The sequence below is a fragment of the Nelumbo lutea genome, chromosome 4, assembly GCF_056320005.1.
Source record: "Nelumbo lutea isolate HS-2025 chromosome 4, American lotus-T2T, whole genome shotgun sequence".
Lineage (NCBI taxonomy): Eukaryota > Viridiplantae > Streptophyta > Magnoliopsida > Proteales > Nelumbonaceae > Nelumbo > Nelumbo lutea.
In genome coordinates, this window is record NC_142687.1 from 47,280,601 (window position 1) to 47,305,101 (window position 24,501).

At 36.6% G+C, this 24,501-nt stretch overlaps 1 protein-coding gene and 1 pseudogene across 1 annotated transcript in view; one reads left to right on the forward strand and one right to left on the reverse strand.

Moving 5' to 3' along the window:
• Positions 1 to 5,647: 5,647 nt before the first annotated feature.
• Positions 5,648 to 6,304, forward strand: LOC148855608 (lysM domain-containing GPI-anchored protein 1 pseudogene; annotated as a pseudogene).
• A 1,859-nt stretch (positions 6,305 to 8,163) lies between these two features.
• The window catches only part of LOC148855609 (P-loop containing nucleoside triphosphate hydrolases superfamily protein), a 30,596-nt gene continuing 14,258 nt past the window's right edge, over positions 8,164 to 24,501 (reverse strand). The window contains exons 4-13 of the mRNA XM_088982830.1: positions 23,374 to 23,928; positions 18,308 to 19,621; positions 17,903 to 18,224; positions 17,401 to 17,656; positions 17,106 to 17,322; positions 14,057 to 14,421; positions 13,253 to 13,399; positions 12,907 to 12,996; positions 12,382 to 12,531; positions 8,164 to 8,710 (exon numbers count right to left, since the gene is read on the reverse strand). Of these exons, the coding sequence (XP_088838956.1) occupies positions 8,605 to 8,710; positions 12,382 to 12,531; positions 12,907 to 12,996; positions 13,253 to 13,399; positions 14,057 to 14,421; positions 17,106 to 17,322; positions 17,401 to 17,656; positions 17,903 to 18,224; positions 18,308 to 19,621; positions 23,374 to 23,928 (3,522 nt within the window). The 3' untranslated portion in view covers positions 8,164 to 8,604. The remainder of the gene's footprint in view (positions 8,711 to 12,381; positions 12,532 to 12,906; positions 12,997 to 13,252; positions 13,400 to 14,056; positions 14,422 to 17,105; positions 17,323 to 17,400; positions 17,657 to 17,902; positions 18,225 to 18,307; positions 19,622 to 23,373; positions 23,929 to 24,501) is intronic.

The window sequence follows — 24,501 nt, forward strand, 5'->3', positions numbered from 1 at the left end:
CCGACCTATTCTATTACTATTGTTATTATTATTATTTTGTACAAAGTTTCCTAAATATCGGCGACGGATGAGCTCCTCTATCTCGTCGGAGAGGTTTTTACAACTCTCGATACTGTGGCCGTGGTCTTTGTGAAAACTGCAATACAAACTCTAATTTCTTTCATTGGGATTCCCCCTCAGACGGATTGGCCACTTCACGTATGGGGCGTCCTTGATCGCCATCAGGATTTCGGGCCGCTTCACATTTAGTGGGGTGTAATCAGCTCGGTCTGGTGCAGGAGCTCGGAACAATTGACCCGGCTTTGCACCCTGAACTGTTTCCTTTTTTCTTCGGGTGTCTCCTTGACTAGAAGGCTCTCCTTCTCTCTTTCTTTTTTCGGGTGCGCCCTCGCCCTTCTGGTTGATCTCCTCTTCAGTGGCTATGAACTTCTCTGCAAGCTTTAGAAACCCGGTTATGGTCGCGGGTTGGTTGACGACCATGTGCCACTTGAACTCTTTGTGCATCACGCCCTTCTTGGCTGTAGCAAGGCGTACAGTGGGGTCCAGGCGCAGTATCTGCATACAAGCATCGTTGAACCACTTGATATAGCTCCGGATAGACTCTCCCTCTCTTTGTGCTACGTTGAAGATGCTTTCTTCAGTTCACGGGCACCGTTTGCTGGTGACAAAGTGGGACGTGAAGGCTTGTGCGAACTGCGCCCAACTTCTTAGTGACTTGGGTGCCAAGTTCCGGTACCACGTGCGGGCCGCTCCCCTAAAAGTAGTGGAGAAGGCCACAAACATGCACTACTCACTGGCTCGCGCCAGGTGCATCTGTGACTGAAAGGCATCTACATGATCATTCGGGTCGAACGACCCGTCATGCTTATCAAGAGGGGGGAGCTTGAAATCCTTGGGCATCGGGACTGCCAAGAGTTCGGAAGACAGGGGGGACGGAACCGAGAGGAGGGGAGCTTTGGCTTCGGCCGAGCCTACCTCTTTTTTGCCCATGAGCTCAGGAAAATCGCGGGTGACAGATCGATGAGCTCGGCGACGGCGTCTCTGCTTCTTGATGGGCTCGGCGTTCGTGTTGCTCACCTCCGCGCTGTCAAGAATGGTTTGCATAGGGAGTAGCCCGGTCTGCTGGTGGTGGCTATGGACAGAGGGGTCCTGCTTGGAGTCTCTTGCTAGGATCTCGAACTGGTTTTCAAGGATCGGGGTTCCAAACTTCGACTGTCACGGTGACGTAGACCTGCTGAGCCGGGGTCCTCCCGACCTGTCCGCCCACGGCGAGATCAGGGTAGCCAGTCTCTCCCGTCTGCCGTGGGGGGAGGCCTAATTTTTTGGGAGATTTTGGGGGGCCTCTCCTCGGCCGGAGTGCTCGCTCTGGCGGCGAGATTTGGCTTGCTGCGAGGCTGGGCGCTGAGGCGGGAGCTGAGGCTGCTGAAGCTGAGGTTGGGGCAGCTGGGGGAACTACTACTGATACTGATACTGGGAGACCTGGTGCAATACGTGTTGTTGATAGAGTTGAAGCTGTTGGAATTGTTGCATTTGAGCCTGCATGGCCCTCATGCACTGCATCAGGTCCTCCAGCTGGTTCGGGCTGGCCGCTGGGGGCACGGCCGAAGGTTCGATGAACGTCGTTCCGACTGTAGCAGGGAGTGGGGCGATGACAGGTGCCATTGTGAGAGGCACATTCAAGATGGGGGATTCCGTTCGTTGAGAGGGGGACGGTGAAGTGTCCGATACAGACAGTAGGAAGCTGGGGTTGTTCCCTGGAGTTATCCATTTTCGTGCTTCATCCGACGTTGCTAGAGGAAGCCATGAGCATTGGATTGTTTCAAGGAAGAAGAAGGAACTAAAAGAGTTTAGAGAGAAAGGCTTTTTGAAGCGTTTCCCACAAACGGTGCCAAATGATGTAGAACAATCCGGTCACTCCTAGCTGGCGCTCGCGTGGCTCCTGAGATGTACCTGAAACGAGAGGAAGGAGGAAGAACACCCGGGGGTTTCCCGACGGGAACACATCGATGCTTAAGTTAGTGTTGTGTGCAAGAAGCTGAAAGAGAATGAACACTAAGAGTGCAGGTTGCGCTAGTTATTCAAGATACCTTGTTCCTTGAGGATAAGTTCCTTATATCTGAATTTCGTTGCTCCCGGCCCTCTGACTTCTGACAGGGCAGGTATAACCACCATTGTCAGTCTGCCACAGCCGTTCCAGGAAGGGCTGAGGTGGCACGCACGGGGCCGTCGTGCAGGGTACGTGTCTGTCAGGTGTGGGATGCCTTTCTAAAGGTGGCAGGCGCGGCAAGGGGACATGCCTGCAATTCGTAGGTTTGTCGGGTACGGCGGTCGAGCAGAAAGCCCTCCTATGGTATACCGAGCTGTTCTCCTGCGAATTGCCCTGAGCTGGGCCGTCCCTTGAGTGATGGGCTGCCTGCAGCCAGTTATGCCGAGCTAGCCGACCCGAGGTCTTTGTGCCTCGGGGCGTCCGAAGAAGAATCGGTGCGTTCTTGCTTGGGAGTGGCCCGAGGTCCATTGGGAGGAGCTTGGGCCTCAAAAGGGGTCAGGGTGCCCCGAACTCAGGACCCCCCGGAGTGCCTTAACCCCGGGCAGGAGGTGCGGGCGAGGTGGCTTTCGGCGAGTAGTTTACCTGCCGAGTTGCTGTGCTGAACTCGGTGGGACTTCCCCACCGAGTTGTGCTCACATTCGTTGTGCTGTCTTGCTGAGTCACTGTTTGAGCTAGGTCACGCCTATGTGTACCTAAGCTACGAGGTCGGGCCAAAGTAGAAAAAAAATGCAGTTCTTGTTTCTTTTCTAGTTCTATATATGTGTAAAATGCAAGAAACATTGCTATGCTATCGATGAATGAATAAAGTTTATTTGAGATCTTTCAGATTATATAATTTGTAGTGACTGTGATTCCACGCCCTCGAGGGATTCTGGATACCTCGAAGTTATCCTCTCAAGAAGTTATTACAGACATAGACAGTCCTAACTTGTTATCAAAAAATGTACCATAAACAATCTCTAAGGACTTGACTAGGTGATTTTTCCTTTAATTTTCATTAGAACACAGAATTTTTGCATTTTAGCCATTTTTGTCCTTTTGTGGAAAACCATCTCTGATCCTCTCATGTTTTCCCCACATTTAATTTCATCCCAAAAGTCTGCTTATTGTATTCCTTACTATATTTCCCCACATTTTAGCCTTTTTTTTCAAAAAAAAAGTCTTCTCCTTGTTCTAAAGCTTCTGTCCTTAATTTATTCCACGCATACTCCTACCCCAATTAAATAAACTTGGTTGCCCTCTAAGGTTATCCATTTTAATACTACCTATGAAATTCCATTAAAAAGTTCCAACAGCAGACCTATTTTTCCAATTTAAAACTTTTCACAATGTTGGGCCAATTCAGCAATTCTTGTGTTTAAAACCTTGAGACATTTTCCAGAGTAACCAATCTCTGTTTTTAGTCATAAAACCACCTCCAAACCCTCCTAAACTCATCCCTTGGTTGTTCAAGTCCTATATATAAGAGAAAGTTACACAACATAAAATTGTAGCAGAGTAGGTAATCCTTAATTAATTGGTATTGGAACTATCAGTCTAAAATCATCAATTCGTATCAAGTATGTCTTCTTTAAGTTTCCAAATTAGACCACCTCTCATCAAGAACCAACACCTGAACTGCATATTTAAATTTGATGCAATGTGATTAAAAGTCATTTATGCGTGCATTTTCCAAAATTTTTGAAATAAGAGACAATGCAGCTAAATGAATTCGGTTTAATAGAGAACATCCTCAGATACTAACCATGGGCATAGTAGCATTTGGAAGGATTTCTCCTTCCATTTTAACTTCCAAATTTCTACAGAAAAGAAAGTAATCATTGTTCTTTTTGTTTTCTTTTTCCTCAATGCATTTTAACAATTAAATTTATGTTGCATACAATTATTAGTTTAGAACAATAAGAAATTTATGCTTTGATTACTAAATAAAACACTATATCTGAATGTAGACAATCAGATAAGATTGGAACATTTCCAAAACTATTATGATATTAAAAAAAAACTGGATTGTTTGCTATTATAGATTTTAACTGTTGGTTTGGTTTTCAAATAACCAGCCAGCATTTCAAGGCATTCATATTTCAAATTCAAGAGTAGGGTAAAGTTCCTATTTTTTCAATCATGTGTTTTCCAAAATTGCGCAAATGAGACATGACACCTCCAAGTATTTTTTTAGAGAGAACTTACTTGGACACTGATGGCAACTTCTCCACATGAGTGAGTGAAGTTATATGACTTGACGAATTCTGAATGGGTATTTTCAGGTTTCTGTAGAAACCAGAAAAGTAATGTCAACTTAGAACAATACTTAAGATTTGCAAATTTCCAAAAGAATCACTGTATTAGAAAGGTTGGAGTGTTTCCAGTTACTGCTCCTCAACCTTGGCAATTGGCATCAATGTACAATATAATCAATATTTCAGGGAATTTCAAATTCAATAAGGGTAAAAGATTTTCATTTTACAACAAAAAATCATACCTCAAAAACAGAAATGACTTACCAATATCAAGATGGAATATTTGGTTGGTCCTCAAGTCTTAGTGAAGCTAAAGTATTTGATATATTCTGAACAGATTCAACCTTTTTGGCATCCATGACCCTAGTCGTATTTGGATCGATTTCCCAACTCATGGGTACTACCAAATTTCTGTAGCAACCAGAAAAGTAATAAATAGTCCTTTCTTCATTTTTTGAATGTATATTGTATAGATGGACTTTCAGATTTTTTTTAACTGTTATTATGTAGATCAGATAAAAAATGAAAAAACAACAACACTGTGTAAATGCAGACTAAGAGAGAAACCAACATTCTTTTTTCTTTCATTCCCTTTCAGTTCAGTTGTCATAATTTCTTCGTTTCTAGTTTATTCTTTCTTACAGGGAAAGTTGGCAGCACAATCCACCACTAGACTACATAGACCTCAACGATTAGCAATCAAAACAATCCAATATATGCCACTAGATAGAAGAGAGGTCAGATGGTTTCAGATTCACAAAATATCCTTGATCCTTGGACAAAAATCAACCTGTTCAGATATACTCAACCAGAGCTATAATCTTATGATATTAGGAACACTGCTCAATAAAAATACTCAACCAGAGAATAATCTTATAATAGTAAATTGACATATCAGATCCGCAAGTCTATAAGTGTGGAAGTAAGGTCTGAGAGTGAAATAAGCTTAAGCTACAAGGATATATTTTCTACTGTCAAGTATACGAAATATTTTAAAAACCAGACCATAAAATAGCTCTCAGGAAGCTAAACAATTATCGTTTCAATTGTGAGGTAGATAAGGTAGCCTACTACGATTCCTTCAAACGCCAAGAAGGCGAGAAAGATTTCTTGGCCAATGTGACCAGGCTCGAGTTAGCAGGGATGTGGGATGAGATTATTGAGATGCTAAAGACGTATGAACTGCCCGATGACTTTGAGATTAAGCCAGATTGGGTTGAGCTGAGGACAACGTTTCGATGCCTTGTGGAGCCTCTGGAAACCAATGAACACGATACATCTCTTCATTGCTTCTTTTCTGTGAAACCATTTACAGAATTACAGTTATAGAGAGGAGAGACACTCACTGATACGAGATCATATGATGGGAATTCTAGTGCAACCACTTGCTATTCTACTCATCTCCCTCTTCCCTGTCTTCCCTCCCAAAACTTGTGCAAAATTTGTGATTGAACCATGTAAGTCCTCTGACTCCTGTACCTCTCTACTCTCCTATCTCCTCCCTTGGGACTTCAAGCTCTCAGAGATTACATCTAGGTTCCAAGTAAATGTACTCGACATCTTAGGCTCAAACTCGCTTGACCCAGCAATGTCATTCCTTGAGAATCGAATCCTCTCCAAAAACTCTCTCATCAGAATACCCATTTCGTGCTCCTGTGTGGATGGCATCCGTCATTTCGTATTGACATCTTATACGGTTCGAGCTGCAGACACAATCGAGTCTATATCGATTGGTTATGGTGGGCTGGCCAGTGCAGAGCAGATCAGGAGCATTAATGGGATTGATGGCCTTGTAATTCCATTGTCAGAGCCTTGTAATTCCATTGTCGTGCACATGCTTCAATAACACTAGTAATGGCATTATGCAGTTTACTTGTCGTGTTTAGTGCACGCAGGGGAGAGCTTAAGCAGGATCAGAGCGATGTATGGTACGGCTGTAGTAGAGTTGGTGGCCATTAATGGCCTGTCACAAGCGACAGTTGATCCAAGACACATTGTAGCAGTTCCGATTCGAGGTTAGTTTAATTAACCACTTGAATTTTTCATCCTACTTCTCCTCTACATCTCACAATTGGTAGTATTGTTCATTGTTTGAGTTTTCGCATCATTAAGCCTTGTAAATTGTCTGAGGAATTTGTTTTTCCATCTAACCCAAAACAATGTGTTGAGTTATTGAGTTGTAGCTCTTCGGAACTTCGGATGGTCATTCCACCTAGATTTCCAACTAGAAACCTAACTGATAGTTGGCTAGATGCCTAGAAATTCTAGATTTCCAACTAGAATGTTGGTGGCTACTATTGTTGTAGGACTCGTGGATGGCAAAGGAAGGATTAGCAGCGGCGACGAGGTTTTCAGGTAGGGACGTGATTCCGGCTCCGACTCCGCAAGTGTTGCAGGGGAGGCGGCTCTGACTCTAGGTCCGCAAGTGCTGCAGGAGGAGAGTCTCCAGCTCTGCTAACTACAAGTCCTTCCGTCCTTTTTTTCTCTCTATGGAAGTAGAAGAAGTCGATGATGACTATGAGGAAAAGATCGAAGACAAAGAAGACGGAGAAGAGAAGAAAAGGGAATATGAGAAATGGATTTCCTCTATCCTTTCATTTGGGAGAGAGAAAGAATGAGAGATAACAGTGAGGGAGGGGAAAAGGTTAAATAGATTTTAAGAGAAAAAGGGCAAAAAAAAAAGAAAATAGAAAAAGTTTAGTGAGGTATTTTGGTAATTTAACGCATTCCATCATCACTTAACGGTCAAGAGGGATTTTGTCTCATGGTCATAGTACGGGGGGGTCTTTGTCACAAACCCCATAGTACGGGAGGGTCTTTGTAATTTATCCTAAAAAATAAGTATTTATTTCATATTCAGCGTTTAGTAGTTTTTTTTTTCAATAAGCACTTAAATAAGCATTCCATCATTTTTTTTTTCAAATTTTATGAAAGCACTTTTGTGAAAGCATTTTAATAAAAGCATTTTTATCGAAGTATTTTTATAAAAGCACTTTAATAAATGTACTTTTAGGGAAGCACTTTTATAAAAGTACTTTTACGAAAGCACTTTTATGAAAGTACTTTTATAAAAACACTTTTTGTAAATACTTTTATGAAAGCACTTTTATGGAAGTATAAAAATACTTTTACGAAAGTACTTTTATAAAATTCAACTAGGGATAATTTTATAAATAGTATTTTAAAATTCAACTAGGGATAACTTTGGAAAAAAAAACTGAATAAGTGCTTATACTTAGAAAACTGGAAATTTGGGCTTAAAAAATAAGCTCTTATTTTTAAAATAAGCACTTATTTCGAGCTTACTTCCCAAACACCAATAAATGCTTAATGATGTGGTCCCGGTCTAAATAAGCACTCCAAATCTTGGCCTTAGTACCCACTTGAGAGCCTAGATGGATAAGAAAATGCATGGCTTTTACCATTACGTCTAAAGAAAATACAAAGGTTTAATGCTCTTTGTCCATTGATGCGTTGTAACAATTTTGGCTCTTTAGTCCCATCTCTGTCCCTTCCCTGAAATTTAAGAGTGATTGATCTATAATGTTGGAAACTTGAAATCTTTGGAGATTCAATATGCTTGACTGGTTCCGTTTTATCCTATAATCGTCTTTTGGCCAAAAATCATTGATTTGGTCAGCAAACCCCTAATTCAAGTGATTGAACCGTTTGAACTGTTTAGCAAATTTTAACTTTTTTTTTTGTCAAAATGAACCATCTATTTGATTGAATGATAACCGGACCCTGAACTGTTCGTTGTCCGGTTCGATTTTAAAAACCTCTGTAACGATCTCTATAACTCAATTTTGTCTTACACAATTAGCAGCATGTGGACCGGTACATGGGCTCAAGAAACCATAATGTTTAGGTGCTATACAATTGCCAAATTTTCAAGTTAAATTAGTTGATTCATCTAGTTTCTTTAGCTTCAACTTTGTAATTAAAGCAGTATATAAGGTGAGAAAGAGAGATAAAAGAAGGCCGAGGCCAAAAAAAGTATGAGGCATCAGACTCTATATCTATATTAACTTATATATGAATCTGTAAAAGAAACTAAAATGACCAAAATACCCCTGATTGTACCATAAAGGCCCAAAATAGGCTGGCTCCACTAACTCCACTGGACATGGGGTGCATGTGAAATGTGCTGTGGGACACTGTGGGGCGCAGATGTGAACTCCTGCTATGTTCCCCCATACGCCACCATTCCAGAGTGATGCCGAACCACAATGCTACTGCTGCAAAATTCTGCACACAAATGTCTGATGGTGGTTTTGAGTTTTGACGACACAACTTCTGGTACCCCCTTCTCTCGATCTCTCACATAATACAACAGCGAAGAAAAGAGGAACTTTCATTGCTACCATCGTGCACTCCTGATGAACTTGTTTCATTGAACTGGGTGGAGGTTGATTGGTCTACAGACCTGCACAGGTGGTTTGTTCAAACAATACAACAGTTAAAAGAATATTCCTGGTAAGGCATGACTTGTCCTATCCTTATGTACTTACTAGGTTAAAAGTTGGTGATGTTGATACTCACTACATTGTGTTTGTGTTGGAGGACCAACTTGTCGATTGGTGTCTGTTATGTCTTTGTTTTCTGTTTGTTGTTTTTTCTTTATTTATTCTTCATGTTTTAGTTCTTCTTTCCAATCACGGATTCTACTTTTACTTTAGTTGTCTCCTACTCCCTTTACTATGAGTAAAAGAGTCGTAGGTTTGAGAAAGTTATATCATCTCTAATCAAAATATGTTGGCACCTAGTGTGATGCTTTCAATTAATCATTTCTTGGAATTCAAACAATTGATACAAGTTTCCCGTAACAAGTTGCACCTAAGGCTGCAACTTGGGTTGGGTCGGGTTGATGCTTGGATTAGGGTTAGGGTTGAAATTTATGAACCCGACTTTAGGGTTGGGTTAGAGTTGACCCCTCAGACAACCCGACCCAACCGGAATCCGACTCTATACTACATATTATATATAAATAATATATGTTATATATATCATATCATACATTGATTTGTTTATATGCATGATAGTTATATAGTCCCTACTACATACTGTTATTTATTTCTTTTAAGATAATCAATTCACTTAATCCTAATTAGAAATACCAAAACCTCAATAAAATTTTTTATGTTTTTTGAATATTTTATTCTTTATCTCCTCTTTGTTGTTTGCCACCCATAGCTTATTGCCCATAAAAGATCTTTTATAAGCTATAACTCATAATAAACTATAATCATTTCAAACACTATTTTTTGAATTTTGTACTTAAAGAACCAATAAAAACATCAACAAATAAATACTAATAAAACATAGGATTAATATATTTAGTGAAAGTTGAGTTAAGATCTAAGATTAAGAAGTTCTACGAGATTTTAAGAGATGGGAAGAAGGTTGGGTTGGGCCCAACCCGAAGTTGACTTCAGGTTAGGTTCGGTTGGCTTAGGGTTGAAGGAATTTAGTTAGGGTTAGGGTTAGGGTTGGGTAGGTCGGGTTGGGGTTTGGAACTTAGGGTTGGGCTAGGGTTGGCCTCAACCCGACCTAATCCGGCCCAACTTGCAGCCCTAGTTGCACCCATGAGACTCTCCCAAACTATAGTCTCCAAAAGATCGAACAGTTTCAATAAAGACTTTAGGTTAGAAGAGCACATAAGCATAGAACTCTCCCCTGTTTTGAACTGCTAATCTCTGACTTCAACTGATAGGCACAAATAACACTTAGTGTCTTAGATTATGTCTTTGCTAAATTGTCCCAAATCTCCTTTGTAGTTCTCATTGATAAGAAATTTTGAATAAGATGAGGTTCCTTGGAATTAACCAACCAGGACATCACTGTTAGGTTTTCCTGCATCCATCTACCATATTTGGGATCTTCAGAATTTTTCTCTACCTCAAAACCTGTAAGGTACCCATCCTTCATGCCCTCCAGTACACATTTGGACCGATGGAAAAGCATTCCAACTTTACAGTGGTCACCTGATTACTAAAGGTATTGCCAAGACCTCCAGAACTACCCAGGGATCTACACCCTGCTTGGGATCAGCTCCAAAATGAATGCACAATCCTTTTTTTAGGATTAAAGGTATAAAATTAGATAAGGCAATCCTGAGAGAATTTTTCACAAAGTAACTCCAACAGATGTAAGAGATGATCCTCCTTAGGACCAGTAAAATTGGAGAACAAGTGGGTTCTCACTCCAGAGGCCCTAGATCTTCTTCTTCCAAAGGTTGCCATCCATTCTGGAACATGAATATCAATCCAGAAACCTTGCGAGCCAAAGCTAATCCTCCTCTAGATTGCCGCAAAAATTTGTCCTAGTTTTCTTTATGTTTTTTGGGAAAATTTCAAGGATCCTACTTGATTATCAGCTAACCTTCTTGATCATCTTGTGATGCTACTCCTCCAGATTGCCACAAACAATTTTTCTACTTTTTTTAAAGGCTTTTGGCAAAATTTCAGCATCGTACTTGATTATCATCTAAGCTTCTTGATCATCAATTAGACCTCCAAAAGTCTCCTAACCAGTCAATTGACAGCCCAATGATCAGTTGTTTCATCATATTCCATGAACCATTATCATCCTAAGACTACATGGATTTTTCACCTAAGATGTTGAGTACACCTAGATCTTGTAGCTTTTTTTATTTATTTATTTTTTCATACACAGATGTTGTAGCTTTAATACCAAATAGATTGATTTTGTAATATTTTTAGTTTAAAATTATAGTAGTATAAAATAGAGAAGAGAAGAAGCAAAAGTGGAAAAAGAAGAAAAAGCAGAAGAATATGAGAAGCAAAAAAAGTATGAGGAGCAATCAACTTGGTATGAATTTCAAAAAAGTATGAGGAGTAATTAACTTGATATGATGAATGGATAAAGTTTATTTGATATCTTACAGATTAAATAATTTATAGTGAGTGTGATTCCATGCCCCAGAGTGATTCTAGGTACTTCATTGGGTGATTCCATGTTTTTTTTTTTCTCTTCTTTCTCCCTCAAATTTCTTTCTAAGTCTTTCAAGAAGGTTAGTACAGACATCAACAGTCCTAAGTTGTTATCAAAAAATGTACCTTAAACAATCTCTATAAGGACAGATCTAGGTGATTTTTCCTTTAATTTTCATTAGAACACAGAATTTTTGCATTTTAGCCATTTTTGTCTTTTTGTGAAAAACCATCTCTTGTCCTCTCATATTTCCCCATATTTAATTTCATCCCAAAAGTCTACGCATCATATTCCTTACTTTCCAAGTCTTCTCCTTGTTCTAAAATTTTTGTCCTTTTATTCCACACATACTCCAACCCCAAATAAATTAGGTTTCCCTCAACATGGTTTTTATGGGTGGTTTAACAAAATATATGCCAATTACAAAATCTGCTTTTTTATTAGGTACACTTTCTCTTTGTGGTATTCCACCTCTTGCTTGTTTTTGGTCAAAAGATGAAATTCTTAATGATAGTTGGTTGTATTCACAGATTTTCGCGATAATAGCTTGTTCCACAGCAGGATTAACTGCATTTTATATGTTTCGGATATATTTACTTACCTTTGAAGGGCATTTAAATGTTCATTTTCAAAATTACAGTGGCTCCATTTTAATACTACCTATGAAATTCCATTAAAAAGTTCCAACAGTAGACCTACTTTTTCCAATTTGAAACTTTTCACAATGTTGGGACAAATCTACAATTCTTGTGATTAAAACCTTGAAACCTTTTCCCAACATAACCAATCTCTATTTTTAGTCATAAAACCACCTCTAACACTCCTAAACTCATCCCTTGGTTGTTCAAGTCCTATATATAAGAGGAAGTTATACTACATAAATTTGTAGCAGAGTAGGCAATCCTTAATTGGTATTGGAACTATCAATCATACATCACCGATTTGTATCATAGTGGTCAATCCTATATCAAGTGTGTGTTCTTTCAGTTTCCAAATTAGATCACCTCTCATAAAGAGTCAACAGTTGAAATGCATATTTAAATTTGATGCAATATGATTAAAAGTTGTTTATGTGTGCATTTTCCAAAATTTTCAAAATAAAAAATAATACCTTCAAATTTAAGGGCTTCAAAGAGAACTTACTCAGATTCTAGTCGTGATGAATTCAGTTTATCCCCAAGAGACGATGCAGCTAAATGACTTGACAGACTCTGGACAGGTACAGTCTTCTTTACATCCACGGGCCTAGTAGAATTTGAATGAATTTCTCCATCCATGGGAACTGCCAAATTTCTATAGAAAAGAAAGTAATCAATTGTCTTTTTTCTCTTTTTCCTCGCTGCATTTTAACAATTTATGTTTCATATAATTATTAGTTTAGAACAATAAGAAATTTATGTTTTGATTACTAAATAAAACACTATTATCTGAATACAGACAATCAGATAAGATTGGAACATTTCCAAAACTATTATGATATTAAAAAAACTGGATTGTTGCTATTACTGATTTTAACTGTTGGTTTGATTTTCATATAACCAGCATTTCAAGGCATTCATATTTCAAATTCAAGAATAGGGTAAAGTTCCTATTTTTTCAATCATTTGTTTTCCAAAATTGTGCAAATGAGACATGACACCTCCAAGTATTTTTTCAGAGAGAACTTACTTGGACACTGATGGCACCACATTCAACTTCTCCAAATGAGTGAGTGAAGTTATATGACTTGACAAATTCTGAACTGGTACTTTCGGGTTTCTGTAGATACCAGAAAAGTAATCAATAATATCAACATAGAACAATACTTAAGATTTGCAAATTTCCAAAAGAATCACTGTATTAGAAAGGTTGGAGTGTTTCCGGTTACTGCTCCTCAACCTTGGCATCAATGTACAACATAATCAATATTTCCGGGAATTTCAAATTCAGCAAGGGTAAAAGATTTACCTTCATGAATTCGTTTTCCAAAATTCTACAACAAGAAATCATACCTCAAAATCTAGAAATAACTTACCTAGATGAAGGTGGAATATTTGGTTGCTCCTCAAGTCTAAGTGAAGCTAAAGTATTCGATACATTCTGAACAGGTTCAACCTTTTGGGCATCCATGAGCCTAGTAGTATTTGGATGGATTTCCCAACTCAGTGGTACTACCAAATTTCTGTAGCAATCAGAAAAGTAATAAATAATCTTTTTCTTCATTTTTTGAATGTATATTGTATAGATGGACTTTCAGATTTTTTAACTGCTATAATGTATATCAAATAAGTCATTGTTTTCTCCAAAGGATAACTCCATGTTTCATTGCAAAAAAAAAAGAAAAAAAGAAAAACACGATGTAAATGCAGACTAACAGATTAACCAACATTCTTTTTTCTTTCATTCCCTTTCAGTTCATTTGTCATAATTTCATTGTTTCTATTCTATTATTTCTTTCAGAGATAGTTAGCAGTACAATCTACCACTAGACTACATAGACCTCAATGGTTAGCAATCAAAACAATCCAATATATTCCACTAGATAGAAGAGATGTCAGACGATTTCAGATTCACAAAATATCCTTGATCCTTGGACAAAAATCAACCTGTTCAGATATACTCAACCAGAGGTATAATATTATGATATTAGGAACACTCATTTAAGAAAAATACTGAAAGTTTAACTCCACTTACTATAAGTAAATCGACATATCAGCTCTACAAGTATGGAAGTAAGGTCTGAGAGTGAAATAAGCTTAAGCTACTAGGATATATTTTCTTTTAATTTAATCTGTTTGAAGAGGATATGCTACTGAAAGGAAATAGATCATTTGCATACCTTTTAACACATTTTAATTTGCAACGATCCATAATGTCTAGTGTATAATTGCTGAAGATTTTGTCAAGATTCTCTACTAGATTAGGAATCTCTGTAAACGGTATAACATCCCAAATCTTTAAAACTTGAATGTACATTGCATTTTGCTTGAGAAGATCTACAGTCCAGACAAGGTTGAGCAATGCATCAACTTTGCATAGTTGCAACAGCTGACTAGAAGTGCTATCAATGAAATGGAGGTCTTTTGGCTTTTGACAATGATGCAAACCACCGGACAGCTTCATCAAAATAGAAATAACTTCCTTTTGAGTCTCAACTTTCTTTATTCTTCTCATGGATTTCAAAAAATCATCATTGAAGAGAACCTATTAAGAATTAAATAAATGTAACTTATTAGCTGTGATAAAAACACAGAACAGCAATTTTCCTACTAAAGATTAATGGGGGAATGGAAAGCACTAAAAATCCTTGTTTAGTAACCAAAGAAACATAGGTCAAGACCCCAATTTACGAAAATAGAAAATTCTATATCCCATTAAACTCGGGCCAGAGACTATATTTCTTAGTAATGAAATCCTCATTAGGCCTTGGAATAATGGACTTTTTATTTAGATGCATTACAGTGGAAGAGAAGTTGTAAGAACACAAGTCTAAAAGAGATACAATGTTCCATTGATTGTCTTAACCAACAGTTAAATAAAATCAATTAGACAAGATCAATGTGTGTACAGGCGAATGATACTTGTGAAGTACAAAACAAGATGCAAACTTGATAATTGACTTAGTTTCAGCTGGTCCATAAAAAAAAACAGAAAAACAAGAGCCTAATATTTTGAAACTTCTAAATCTGGTCCTATTATGAGTTTTCATCTTGCAATGAGATAAACATACAAACAGGTTTTCCACAATTTCTAGGGAAGGAGATCAGAAAAGCCTCCCATTATTCTTTTCTTTGTACCTTTGGTTAATAAGCTAGGAACACAATAATATAAACTACATCTTATTAAATTGGACCCTGTTTAGCAAATATGGCTTCACTTCCAATATAATGGAAGCCTGCTTGACACCATGGAATTTAGATAACCTCTAGGAAAATATGGCTTACAATTATAATTGATAATACAGAATTTTGTTTGTTGCGACCATAAAATTTAGATATGCTTTACTCAAAGCACAAGTCAAACAGATATGGAAGCAAAGAAAGAATCCATGGAGAAACAAATAGTTTTTTCGATTTTTAAATGAATTTCAGAATTTTTGGTTGATAAGAGTATTGGTTTTTTTATTTGTTTAAATTTGTTTTATGTCTTAAAAATAGAGTTTTAAGTCTTTTATAAATTTACTGTTATTAGAAATTCAAAATTACCATATATGGTAATTTTAGACGTACTATTTTTAGAATTTCCTGTAATTAAGATTTATATCACAATCATGGATTACTGTTTTTAGTAATTTCCAGTGTATTTTACTTTAAGTCATCTTTATAGGATTAGAAAATTGTTATCATAGTTATCTTAAGAGTTGGAGTTCTTATTTGAGCATCCTATGGTTTACCTATGGGTTTGTCTTAGTTTTAAAACTGTTTAGAAGAACTACTTTCAATCCATCATTGACCTAGTTGCTCAAATCAATAATTTGGTGACCCAACCACAATCTTGGTTGGATCAACCTCTATCCCGCTCTTTACAAAAGAAAAAAAGAATATTGATTCAATTGAAGACCTGTCAGTCCAAACAGTTGAACCTTTGATTTGTTTGACCTCTTCATTGGGTTTCTGACTTCATGGTTTTTTGTATTTTTCTTTTTTTTTGAAAATTTTGTAATATCATCACAACGGTGACTCTTTGACCTGAGTGGTTAAACCACTGACCATCTGGAGAAGATAGTGGTTCAACCTCCAGACAGAGTTTTAAAACACTGCTTAGATGTTGTTTAGGGCATGGTTCGCAATGTTGACAATATTTAGTGAAATATCCCCAATATATCCTCATTTGCTAGGTGGTGATGAAAAATCTTCCGGGGATATTTTTTTTCAAATATCCTTGATATTTTGCCAATATGTCGGCAATATTTCATATTTCATAGATAGAATATATATTTAAAGTTTAAAATTTTATAATATTATTTAAAACTTTCCAATGTTTCATTAAAATCATAATAGTTTTTTTTTTTTAAATATTTTCCTAAAAGAACCATCAAGGAATTTTTGACTGGACAATTGGCTTAGTACTTTGATATGATTCACTTACTTAAGTCACTATAATTCAAACAAAAAAGAAAAAAATGCATATAACTAAAGAAGAGTATTCTCAATCTAATTACAAACATATTATAACAATAAAGACAAAAGTTAAAATGCATAGCAATTGACATACATAAAGAAGAGAAGATGGCTAAAGACCAGAATGGAGACAGAGAAAGATACCTATTACAATCGCTTCATTTATTTTCCTATTTGATTTATATAGTTCTTTGTTATGGTTTTTTTAGCCTTAACTGTGCAATTATATTTATTCTAATTATCTCTTGAAGGTTTATGCATTAATTTAATGTTTGTAGACAACTTTCCTAATCTTTTAGATTTTCCAAATATCTTAGCAAAATTAGTGAAATATCTCTAAAATTTCTCCAAATCTACATGATGGTGAATTGTTCATGGACATCGATATTATGAACCATGGTTTAGGGTTACTATAGTTATAGTTTAAATAATTAATTTGAAGATAAATCAAGTATGGTTTAGTGAATTTTGGATGCTGCCAAGAATTTTTATTTTCTCTTTTTCCTCTCTCTCTCTCTCTATCATCTGTTTCTTCTTGTAACCTAGCAACAAGATTTCTTCTCTTTCTTTCTAATCTCTTGCTTATTCTTTGGTGAACTACTTGCTTCTCCATCCCTATTATTTATCCTTATTCCTTAATCAACCAAAGCCCACAAATCCCACTACTAGATCTGAAATTTGTAGGAACCCGTCTTGTTCTAAATCAACAAGTTTCATCCTATATAATTAAAAATAATTATGGGAAGCTAACAGGCATAAAAAACATACCTTCCACCTTGCTTTCCTGAAAAGTAGAGAATCCATATTGAATAAACTTTCAAGCTGGCCACTCTCAATCAGAACAGATATTATTGCTTCAGACAGGATCTTATCCTTGTCAGCATTAAAGAAACACCCACGATTCTTTGCATCAAGTACTACTTTTTTCCAAATGGTTCTGCTTTTGATTAATGTTTCTCCATTCCCTAAAATCCAAAGACAGTACCTGCAATGGAAATGACAACCAATAATTCCAAGACACTTGAGCATGATTGTAATCAGGTACATCCTTATATCATTATACCTTGCCCTTGTCAAAGCCACATTGGTTCGTTGAAGATTTGCAAGGAAACCTACTGATCCATTCCCATTAGACCTGACTGTAGATATTATTATCACATCCTCTTCACCACCTTGAAACCCATCAACAGACCGAACACTCACAGAAAAGTCACTCTGTGTCTCATATGTACTTCCAAGTTTCTCTTGGATTGCAAAAACTTGAGCCTTGTATGGGGATATAACACCAACACTAATCCTCTGTCTTGTGGCAACTGAAGCTACAAGTATTCAAAAAGTAAAAGTAAGCATTTATGTGCATGTTCCTTCATGTGGATCTACTAATATACTCTTATGGATGATAATTATAGTGGCTACATTAGAAAGTTTTGACTAATGAGTCAAAACTTTGCTGTTAGTCTTGGGGCTCAAGATTCAAAGTCCAATTCCACTTTGATGTCAGAAAACAATTTTCAGTTCAAACGCCAGTACTCTTCTAAAATCCTGAAAGAAACACCAAACCATACCTTTATAGAGATGTTTCACTATCTCAGACGCCACAGCTACCTCTACCATATTTTTTTGGCTGCACCCATGAAATTCTTCCTTACCATTAGAAATATTTATAAATGAATAAGGGCCATACATTTTATCATTAAGAAATTGCCTTTCATAGCATCTTTCTTTTACATTCGGAGCATCTGAGATCTGTTTTTTGTAGAATTCCAAATTTGGGAATAAGCTTATGGATGGATGCATTCTGTACTGGACATTTAAAAGGTGCGTATCATGCCCCAAAGCCACCAACCTCTCAAACAAACTCCTTCCAAATTCAGCCTTCTCAGAGATCTGATAAACATAGAAAGTTTTAAAAAATAATGAAATAACTTTACATAAGCAGAAAGGATACAAATTTGAAAAAAGTATCCAACCTTGCTTTTTACCATTGCAGGCAATTGATGTTGATCACCTATAAGAATAGCATGTCGAACACCAGGAAGTTGTAGGGGAATGGTTGATTCACATTCTTTAAGTTGGGCAACTTCATCAATAACTACAATTTCCAATGGTGTCATCCATTCTTTGTGCAGCTTGGATGAGCTTGAAGCAGTGCAGAAAATCAAAGAAGCACTCTTCAAACAGAACTTTCTAATTGAATCTTCATCAGAAAATTCAGGAACAGAGAATGTTTCACAAAGGGATGTGAGATTCTCAAGGCACATTTTTTTAGTCTTATAAACCAAATATGCTGCAGATCCACTATCATTGTTATTTACATTTTTAGAATGAGGAAAGATTTCCTCCAACTCTTTATTTGTAAGAGAAACATTTTGTAAGAGTGTCCCTAGAGATTGAAGTAAATCAAGAGCTCCAATCATTTTTTGTACAACTCCTTCAGAAATATAAGATGTAGGAAGGTGGGTACAAAAACTTTTAATAAAAGGCTTTAGTCTTTTCTCAATGGAACCAAACCTTGCTCTTATAAACTCTCCAATTGTCTGAGTTTCATAAACTTCCCCATTTCCCTCTCGTTTATTTATCTTAGTTTGCACAATATCTTTCTTCATTTTCCCATCCTTTAGGTTTTGAGCAGGTTTGTCCTCACCTTTCCTTTCTTTTGCACAAATACTTTCCTCCTTCCCCTTCCCTTTTTTGCTACCTCGTTTCTCTTTTTGAGCAGAATCCTGCTTCTCTTCTTTCTTCTTTATGCTTTTCAAGTACAAAAGATACTGCTGAGCAGGGTCTTCAAGCAACAATATCATGGAATTTAGCCAATGCTTCCATCCATTATGAGGGGAAAAACACTCTTTAAGACGATCTAAGCGATAATCAAGAAATACATCAAGAAGGTCATCATGGTCATCAATCTTCATCCTTTCCCCATTTCCAAATAATACTATATCTCCCAAGCCAAAATTGTGATGTCTAAAATGCTGCCTAACCAATCTCAAGAGACGTGAAATGACTTCCATTACTGCAATATTAGTAGGGGCACATGTAAGCGTTCTGCATTTCAACCTTAGGAATTCCAAAAGCAATACACTAACTGTCTTTGTTTTCCCAGTACCAGGGGGACCCCAGATAAGTTTAACTGAGCTCTTATGTTTGCAATTCCTTGTCATAATAGATCTTGCCACAGCCTTACTTTGAGATCCATTGAGACTGATTGAGTGTAAATCTGCAAGCAACTTTTTCTCATGCAAGTTTTCATCTTGAGCAAAGCAGTGATCACAATTCACTCCAACCTGCAAATAAAGTAAGCAAGCATAGCCAGAATTAATAAACCGTCCAAAGCAGTTTTTTTTTTTTTTCCTTTTTCAAATTTTGGTTTCCGCTTTATCAAGATCCTAAAAAATTTTAGGTAGAAAAAGAACACTGAAAAGCAGAAAAAGGAAACAAGCTGCCTATCCAAAAACAAGGTTAAGATGATTGGTTATAGAAAAGGATGTTCTCATTAGCTCCAGAACAACTTGTACTAATTTTTTATTGCTTCATCTTAAATATTTTACCACAGAAATGCTCTTCTAAGGGCCATTATGCAATCAAGGTTCCAATCATCTGCTATCTTCGGAGGGGTGAACTTTTCCTATAAGTTTATGAGTTATGATATCTCAGTTATAGGAGATGATGCAAAGGGAACTCAATCCTTGTAGTCATTACTATCCCACTCTCTCAAAATGAAGAATTTGTGACCATTGACTTGTTTTTGGGTTGGAGACACACTACTCGTGTATATTTGATAAACTAAAAGAAAATATGCAATGGATTGACTAAATTGTCTAATCTGATTGATGAGAAACATCTTAATACATTGTTGGTGAGCCGCTAGCAGATCATAAACTCTATTTTCAGATTGTTGGGAGTTTCATCAATCTTACCATGACTCGTCCAGGCATCTATTATGTTTAAGTTGTTTTGAGCCAATGCCAACACAAATTGGGCATAGTGTCCTATTACAAGCTGATTTGTATTTCTTGGTTACTTGCTTATTTCTTGGATGTGTAAGAAGAAACCTACAATTTCCTAATCTTCCTCAAAATCTCAGTACAGAGCTATGTTTTTGACCTGTAGTGAAACTTGGCTTAGGGGATTGTTTGCCAAATTAGATATCACATTTGTTCCCCCAACTCTCTTATATGATAACAACATGAATTATATCAAGAATGCTTTCAACCTATTTTTTCATCAGCACACCAAATACATTGAATCGAATTATGACTTTGTGTGTGAATGATACTTTGCCAGGATTATTTTCTCCATATAGAATCAGATTTCCAAATAGCAAATACTTTTAATAAGACAATGGTTCACTCTCATCATGATTTTCTCATTGACAAACTTATGTGGTGACAAAACCAGTTTGATGGATGTGAAGAAAACACAGCTTAAGGTTGGTATGTTGTACCATCTTAGTGTAAGATAAGTCACATACTAGCACAAGGGTACACATATGTGATTTTCTTTCTATTTTCTACTTAGTTCCTATTAGGGTATCTGATTTTCTTTCTATTTTTCCACATTTTGGCATGCTATCTTTCTGATTTGGATAAAAAATTATACTGAATATAAATAGAAGTGGATAATGCAGGAAACTTGCAAGCAAAGATCCTTACAAACAAATATATTTACATATTCAAATTTCACATCTATTTTAATTGTTTCGACCTTGTTAGTAAAACAAATTCTTTATTAATTCCATCTATCTCATTCTTCTACAAATTTAACTTCTTATTTCTTTCCACATTCAAATATTTTTCTTTTATTTTAACATACCAATGTAACTCTTACAAGCCTCACAACTTGGTAAATAACCAGGGCTTGAGAAGATTTTCAAGAGATGAATAAGGGCCAGGAATCATCCTGACATATGTATCTGTCATCAGTTATACAGCCGAAATTCCTAAGTCAAAAGGACTGATAATTTGACAGACAGAAAATGCTTTTGATATCTTGCTACTGTAATATCCTATGTACAAAAATATATCTCCTCACTGAAGAGCCAAGCGTATCGGTGTGTATATATTATATATGACTGCATGCATACATACAACACATAGCAAAAGATTCTCTCATATGGAGTCATATCCATCACTTGAAACTGGGGAAGAACCAAATAAAATCAACGGTATGGAATATACCAAGTTTGCATGTAACAATCTGAAATGTCTCCTTGCCATGAAAACAATACCTTTACTTATTTTCCTTCTAGATACCACAAGAAACCTTGCACAGGATGGAAAAATGGCATTCAGAAAATCATAGAGGGACCAATTCCCCCCTATTAGCTTGAGATGGTCAATAGTTAATGATGTATGGTTACACAACCAAAACACCCTCTTGAAGGGATTGACTTCGCCCAAATACCTCAAACTCAGGATGTCTTCATTTGCCTCATAATAATAAAATTGTTGTAGAACTCACAGGAAAAAGAATAGGTTGATACACTACATCTCTCTATAAATCAATTATTGCCTCAAAATAGGACAACATATTACTTCTTCAAAAAAAAAAAAAAATCCTTAAGCACAAACCAGACAGATGCCCACCACCATTAAAATAATCCTTAACCCATCATCTTCCCATTCCCCAGGAAAAAAAAAACTCTATTAAAAGAATAATCCTGATGAAAATTAGATTATGTAAGGAAACTTTTTCTCTTCTCAATTTGAACTTGTAGAACTTGATAATGAGCTGAAGTCTTGCTAAAGTTTTTCTTGTTATACCTTCATTTCTTTTCCATAAACAGTTGGTTGTTTCCCCCACTATGTGATCACTGAAATGCTTGCCTTTATAAAGCTCAACATGTTTTGGCACATTATTAATTTTTAATTGAAAGTACCCTTTTATTAAGCATCATTTTTCTAGCTAATCATTTAAAGAAAATTTATGTTTCGAATTTCCATGATGAATATTCAATCTTTCCTTTCTTTTGTAATCTTCTATCTATTCCTTAATTTTGGGCCCACAATATGTCATATGGTATAATTCCACATAAAGGGACTAAGGGCTATGGGACAGATCATCATGTATTTGTGAAAGAGGTAGAACCTAATGTTTTCTGATTTATACTTGTGAACGATAAAAGATTAACTAGTATTGGGGATCAAATTATCAAGGTGTTGTTTGGTATCATTGCCATTTCTACCTGCTATCATATTACATCTAGATATGGCAATGGTGCCAAACAACACCTAAATCTAATTGGCATCTTATCTGGCATTTAATGCGCCAATTGGTGTTGAAGATCCTACTGAAGCAAAAAATCATCCATGCCTTGGTGGTGGGATTGAGATCTGTGTTGGATCTTAATCTCAGCAAGGTGGTGGTGGAAGGTGACTCCAAGAAAAGCTCTAAGGAGGCTCCTTGGAGATTCAACTACATTTTTAATGAGATCTTGGAAACCAAGTCTATTATGACTTACCATTTTGGATGGATTCCTAGAGAGCTGAATTGCAGAGCTGATGGTTTGGCCAAAGCAGGGGTGGGGAGGGATTTTTGTATAGTAACTATGAATAGGATTTATTTCCAAGTAACTAAAGAGTATGAACTCAACAAAGTCTTAATTCCAACTATTTGGGATCCATTAGATGAATCTTGTTTTTTTTCTAGCCCAGTAGGAAACAAAACCCACCAAAAGTAATACTATTAGAAATAAGTAAAGAAACCAAAACCCTTTTATCACTATTTGTTAAAATTTCTAAATGGCTGATTCTTAACTAGTGATTGTTTCATAAATGATTTACCAACCAGATAAAATTGAAATAAGAGGGCAGAAATATGTAGGTAAGATTTACTCCAGAACCAAAAGAAACAGAACAGAAATCCTAATGACACCATTTAAGAACCAATGAATCAGTGAAACAGCTTATACTTGCTCATAAATGAAAATGTTACTATTGCATAACAAAGGAGGAAACCAATTGATAGAATGCAGTTCTGCAAAATATATAGCTTTACAAGTGCATAAAATAATAAAAAAAAAGTTTGTAAGGCTTACAATTGAATCAGTGCACAACACTTCCTTGATGATACTCATGTTTCCCTTGTGGATGTCAGAGTTCAATGCTTCCCATATACGAATATTTGTTGTCATGTTTATCAAATAGAAAGCAAAAAGAGTCGGCCTCTTGTTCTGCCTTTTTTGCTCAATCACAATTTCCTTTGATGCTCGGACTTTGACTCTAAGAGGATTGTCTCCATTTCCCCCACCTGTGACTAATGCAAGAATATAGGATTTTTGGGTTCCACTAAGATCAGCAGCGGATTGAGGTTTTACATCTGACAACACAATAAGATCTCCATACCCAGGTTCATACATTCTTTTGTCTTGCTTACCATCCATATTTCTTTTTTTAAGTACAATGTTATAACACAAATCATTGGGTGGCTTGTTTTCTGTAATTCTCTGAACATACAATATTTCACATACAGGTGCTTGAGCTATATCCAAAAAGCTTGAATTTAAATCAGCATGTGTCTCCTCAATAAGAGGGAACCTATATGACCTTAAGTAATGCTCTATTGACAAGAACGTCTTGGGGATCTTCTCCACCTGTATAATAAAGAGAAAGGAAGAATTGGTTCCAAAGAGAAAAAGTTTGCAAAAACTTATTTAACAAGTCATGTGGCTCTGATCATACTAATTACTACATACATACATATCTATTATATGTTGAAAACTTGCTTGGTCGACAATGAAACCAAATTCCCTTAATTACTTGATTACAACAACCAATGAATTGGATGACCATGCCATACACATGGAACAGGGACACCAAAGCAAAGAGACCCAAAAAGTATCATCAATACAGCTTCTGGAATGTGCTTTTATGAGGTATTGCCAACTTCATTGCCTACCAGTGAATATGTCTCAAGAGGGTTTTCTACACCAAAAGTCAGCATCACCCAGGGAGTTTTAGTTATCTGAATTATCATTTTTTTTATGATATTCAGGTATTTAAAATAAGATAAAGAGTTGCAACTGTGTTTCAAGTATATCAGGCCCTAATTATATATATCATGTTTGTCGCAATGGCCAAATGGCCCAACTTTCAACTCCAGTCTTTTTCTGGGTTTTCCCCTATTATAAGTACAACAGTTAAGCAGTAATCTACAATATATTAGC